This window comes from Thermobia domestica, chromosome 1 (assembly GCF_964235325.1).
Source record: "Thermobia domestica chromosome 1, izTheDome1.hap1.1, whole genome shotgun sequence".
Lineage (NCBI taxonomy): Eukaryota > Metazoa > Arthropoda > Insecta > Zygentoma > Lepismatidae > Thermobia > Thermobia domestica.
The window spans coordinates 135563950-135569737 of record NC_137454.1 but is presented as its reverse complement, the minus strand read 5'-3'; the positions used below and the strand labels follow the sequence as shown (position 1 = coordinate 135569737).

General features: G+C 37.0%; 1 protein-coding gene across 1 annotated transcript in view; it reads right to left on the bottom strand.

The window, feature by feature from the left end:
- LOC145664695 (transient receptor potential channel pyrexia-like) overlaps positions 1-5439 on the bottom strand; it is a 17451-nt gene extending 12012 nt beyond the window's left edge. The window contains exons 1-2 of the mRNA XM_081731594.1: positions 5373-5439; positions 5073-5191 (exon numbers count right to left, since the gene is read on the bottom strand). Of these exons, the coding sequence (XP_081587720.1) occupies positions 5073-5191; positions 5373-5439 (186 nt within the window). The remainder of the gene's footprint in view (positions 1-5072; positions 5192-5372) is intronic.
- Positions 5440-5788: the final 349 nt, after the last annotated feature.

The following is a 5788-nucleotide window of genomic DNA, read 5'->3' as shown; positions in this document are numbered from 1 at the left end:
CTCTGGTTGTTCATTATACTTGGTTCAGTGTTCGTGTCGTTGTATTTTCTGCCACTTTCTTCGAGTTGCTTAAGTTTTGTGGAGCAGTGTATATTAGATATACTGGTGTATCTTACATTATGCAAGCTTAGTTATAATGTTTATTATTATTAATAATAACAGTGAGGTATTAATATGGATAGCATTATATATAGAAATACGTAGATCTTAACTGAATTCAGTTAGAAAGTACAAATGCATAAAAATACTTGTAACATTTTGAAATGAATCAATCAACATTCTTTTGATGAAATGAAATGAAATATTTCAGTCAAAGTCCCACGATTAAACCCGTTAGGCTAAGGGAGACGATGATTAAGGCAAAGAATGATGATGGAAGAAGTGATGGAACGAAAATGGGGAGGAAACTGAAGTGAACTGGAAATCAAACTTAGTTCTGGTGTGTTAGGTCCCTGGTTCGTTTCTCGGCAAAGTAGGCTTATAGTGGACAACATTGTGTCCGCGAGTTTTCTCGGGATACTTCAGTTTCCTCCCCATTTTCATTCCATTACTTCTTCCATCATCATTCACTTGCCTTAATCATCTGTATCCCTTAGCCTAAAGGGTTTAATCGTGAGACGCTAAACAGAAAGATTTCATTTCATTTCATTTTTTCTTGAGACGCTGAGTCGATTACAGAAAGAACTACTTGTTGTTACTTATTACCGTTTTTGTTCTATGGTGGTCGACATTGAAACCGGAAACTATTGAAATCTGCCACTTCCGATTTTAATAAAAGGTTAGTGCAGGAAATGGAGCCTATTCTCAAACGGAGAATTGATACCAAAAAAAAAACGATCCTCGATATATCTTACAGTTTTTGTCCCCAATCCATATTGAAACCGGAAGTACTAGAAAATTTCAACCATTTCCAGTTTGAATAGAGGGTTAAGGGAGGAGATGGAATATATTCTTGGGACGCTCAATCGATAAAAAAAAAAAAGCCGCTTCTCGACATCTCTCACCGTTTTTGCTCTGATACTTGTCGACAGACCCTAGACCAGCGTTTCCCAACCTTTTTCAACTTGCGGCACACCAGGGTAACTTGAATTCTCGCGGCACACATATTATTATTATTATTATTATTATTATTATTATTATTATTATTATTATTATTATTATTATTTGAAAATATAAAATACTGTAGTATTTTTTTTCTGATTACTGACATCCTTCTCTCAGAGAAGAAAGCTAGACCACTGTTATTTCCCCGTGGTAAATCATTATGCTTATTTTTCATTTTAATTTAAAAATAGAAAACAATTACAATTAGATATAGGGCTCAAGTTGTTAAAAATACATTTTTTTTCGAAAACTGTATCCAACCTTTCATTAAGAAGGAGGATCACTAAATAACGAACGAACAAACGAACCTCTTTTACTTTTAAAACACAAATATAGGTAATTCGTATGCATGTTTACTTTGCCGGAAGGATTGAATAATATTTTAAAATTTCAAGTTACGAAATAGTCTGCAACAATAAAGAAGCAATAATGGTCATAACAATGATAACACTTTTTTTTTCAAAATTAGAAATGTACAGAAAAATGTTCTACAGAAAAGTAACACAGTATGAAACTTTAAATTTTAGATTCATAGTAGGCCTAGTAATTTGAAATATAAATATACCTTTTTGTGTATGTCTTGCAATTTGATTGTTATAGAATTAATAATTTTGTTCCGATTTCCTCGCGGCACACCAGCGACCCATTCGCAGCACACCACTGTGCCGCGGCACACCGGTTGGGAAACGCTGCCCTAGACAGATGAACATAGCAGTTCTATAAGACTTCCGACATTTACGCGTAGCATAGTTTGGAAGTCTAATAGTGCCGTACATTTGTATGTATGTTCCACCTAAATTCAATTTCATAAATGTTTCCTTAATTTTATTCCGATTAGTGGATATAATGCACCACCCAGATCTAATGCAACAACGACGAAACTCCGACAATTGTTTTGAAAAAAAAATGTTTAGAGATATTTGAGAGTGCTTTACGGTATAAATAACAGTATAACTCCGTCTTTTGAGATTCTACTACTAAAATAGTATACACTTAAAATTTACAAAGTTTGTAGATCTGAGTTCAGCATCCTGTTCAGTACCAAGGTTATATGAGACATGGACCTACAAGTTAATGGAATCCGAACCACTTGAGCTCTCACCGGGAATCGAACCCTAGTCTACTGCGCTGAAAGGGTGTACGCTAATCACGAAGGAGCTCATAAAATTTAAAAATTATCAAAAGAAAACTTTAGTGATTCAGAAGTTCATGCAGTGGAGAATAAGCGAATGAATTTACTTCCTTCTTACATTTTTTTTAATGTTCCACGATAACTTTTGTTAAAGTCATCTGATTTTGATTAATATGGTGTATATTTTCTTACAATTTCCACATTTTGAGGTTTAAATCATCCAATTACGAAGGAGTTACTTTTCCTTCCTCTCGATTTTTTAAACTTCTACAATTTCTTACCCGGGTTCGATTCCCGGCGGGAGCTCAAGTGGTTCGGAGTCCACGTTAATTAGTAGGTCCACGTCTCATATAGCCTCGCTGCTGAACGGGACGTTAAACTCAAAATCAACTCAACAACAATTTCTTAATCGTTTCTACTGTCTAGAGTAGAAATCGATCAATAATGATAGATTGAATTTATTATCCCCTTCCACGAGTGTTACGCACTACGTTTCGCGAAAATTTCACATTCTCTGACTTTAACGAAAAATAATGTGTCTTTTGCTTGAGATTCTAGATTTACTCGTGTTGTTTGAATTAGAAATTAGAAAGGGAAGTGGGTGAATTTACTTCATTCTATGAAAGCATGTTGGTCATAAATTTCCTAAAGATTACCCGATTTTCATGAAACATTGCATAGACTTTCTTTTATGCTTTCCATTGGTCTTATTGTCTTTGGTTACCATCAGTCTGTTTTAATATCTTGTTTCAGCAAAACTTTTGAAAAATATATAGCAAAATCTCTCTCTCTCTCTCTCTATCTATCTATCTATCTATCTATCTATCTATCTATCTATATATATATATATATATATATATATATATATATATATATATATATATATATATATATATATATATATATATATTGTAATGTCCCACGTGATGTAGTGTATAAACAATTCCACACGCCAGTGTTTACAAACACCACCACGTGGTTTGGCAAGAGGATTTCAAACCAGATGGATCTACAATCACTTGCAGACGACGGCTTCCAGCCCCTCCCTCGGAGCAGCAGACAACCACGGAGCAGCAACGCCACTGTCACCCAAGGAACCCTTTAAATTGGTTGGACGACGGCAATTCTGTATCAGTTTTCTGGTGACCCTCCTAGTGTTTGCCACGGAACATTAGGAGTAACCTAACCCCAGGCCTCTACTCTACTACAGGACTACGCCTATCCTATCTCCTGGCTTAGCCTGCTACGGGGCTCTGGGAATCCTAACCTCAGCCGCATAGCCTGCTACGGGGCTCTGTTGGCCACTTAACCCGCCTTTGCTTGCTACGGAGCATTGGATCCTTAATACCCCTCTGCTTAGCCTGCTACGAGGCTCTGTAGAGATCCTGTCTGCGACCTTAGAGAGATTATTTGTAAAGTATTTTATAAAAATACTTTTATAGTGAAACTTTTATAATAAAAGCCGGTAGTGGGAGTCGATTCCGAACACTCTTTTTATTAACGCTCTACCTATACCTATATGACACAAAGTTTTACAATATATATATATATATATATATATATATATATATATATATATATATATATATATATATATATATATATATATATATATATATATATATATATATATACATATATAGATAGATAGATATAGATATAGATTTTACTTTTTTTAAAAAAAAGTTTTGCTGAAACAAGATATTAAAGCAGACCATTGGAAAGCATGAAGGAAAGTCTATTCAAAGCAAAGCAATGCTTCATAAGCGGTGGCGCAACTCAGTGGCTTAATGTGAAAACGATATAAGCTGCCGTATACTTACGCCGGGAGCTAATAAACACGGAATATACAGAGGTTGTTCAGTCTATATTTGGCTAATTTCGACTTACCTAAAAATTTAGAAGAATCCATGGCGCCAGGTCCGTAAGTGCTCGCTGTGTTTCCCTTGGTTCCTAACAATATCCCGATAGCGTAATTTTCACTGTAATAGGCTTCTCTGAAGAACTGGGAGGTGAATCTTGTCCCATTCCCTTTGCATAGCTTTCCGAAGTTCTTCCACGCCGTTTTCCCAAAGCCCGCTTTAGCAATCCAAATCCACAATAGTCCATAGGACTTGCATCTAGAGATTTAACAGGTACCTCATTGAAAGGTATCACCTGTATACCACTTGCCTTCTTCATCTCCCTGTAGAATGCAAGGGACGATCGTGAGGTATGTGATGAGGCTTTGTCCATGCGAATGCGCACCAGATTGGCGTCATTTCCGTACATTGTTGGGATCTCATGCTCCTAGATCGGCCGCATGATCTGCTCCTGAAAATACTGTGAATTTATTTTGCAGTTCTTCGGCACCCTACGAATCTTCAGTTTACCTCGCTAACAGTAGCCAGTAACGACCATGAACCCTTATGGGAAGTATTCTTTACAAACACGGACCCACCTTCTGAAGTTCTTGGCGCCTTTCTCTCGGTACATGATGGCTCTCGGTTTGCCGCAGTCGGAAAGGTAAATCCATGCTTCATTGAGCGTTACGACGTACATCCACCTTTGTTTTGCCAGATGCCGTTACGAAGAGTAGCCAGTACGAAGAGCAGCCATTATTAAAAATACAACAAAAAATGAAAGTAGTATAAATAACTGAGACACAGATAATTAAAAGTTATATGCCACTTAAATACTGTATGTTTGTCGTTTCGGTCAGTTTTGTTTTATTAATACAAGAAAATAATTAATTACGATAAAATTAAAGCTAAAGGTACGGTAGAAATAATACAGATGGAATTCAGATTTTTTATTATTAGAGAGGTTTGTGGATAAAATACATGCATCAACTTACTTCAACACACCATACATCTCCTGCTCGACTAGCGACGTGAAGTGGAGTTAAGCTTTCTTTGTCACGAGCTGTCACATCACAATTCGATTCAGCTAACAAACGACAGACTCCAGCCTGTCCTGTAATCAGAGAATGTTAATGTTACTAATAATATTAAAACATATCAAATACCACATCCATAACTTTAATCGAAGTATTACGATTACCACTAATACGTAAATGATTATAAAAGTAACCAAGAAAGTTCTGTCGCTTTTTTACCCACCACCTTTGAACATCGATATGTCACCTAAGACGTACCAGGAAGATCAAAAATAGTCCCCCCCATCAGCAGCAACGACCTTCTTCCAACGTTCTGGAAGGCCATGGATTCCATCGCAGTAGAACTTGGTGGGCCATGAAGCGAAGAAGGTATCAAGTGCATTTTGTACCTCTACTAGGGATTTGAACTGGTGTCCTCTAAAGTGATTGTCCAAGGAATGGAATAGGTGATAACTGGACACTGCAATATCCGGGGAGTATGGCGGATGCAATAGTATTTCCTTTCCAAGGCGTAGAATGGTGTCTCGGGTCATCCTAGCCACGTGGGGCTTAGTGTTGTCCTGCAACAGGAGGACCCCTTTGCGATTCAGAAGTGATGGCTCCGGAGTTTTGAGTTTTTCTTGAACACGACTCAGCTGCTGAGAGTACACAGTTGCATTGACACTCCGACTAGC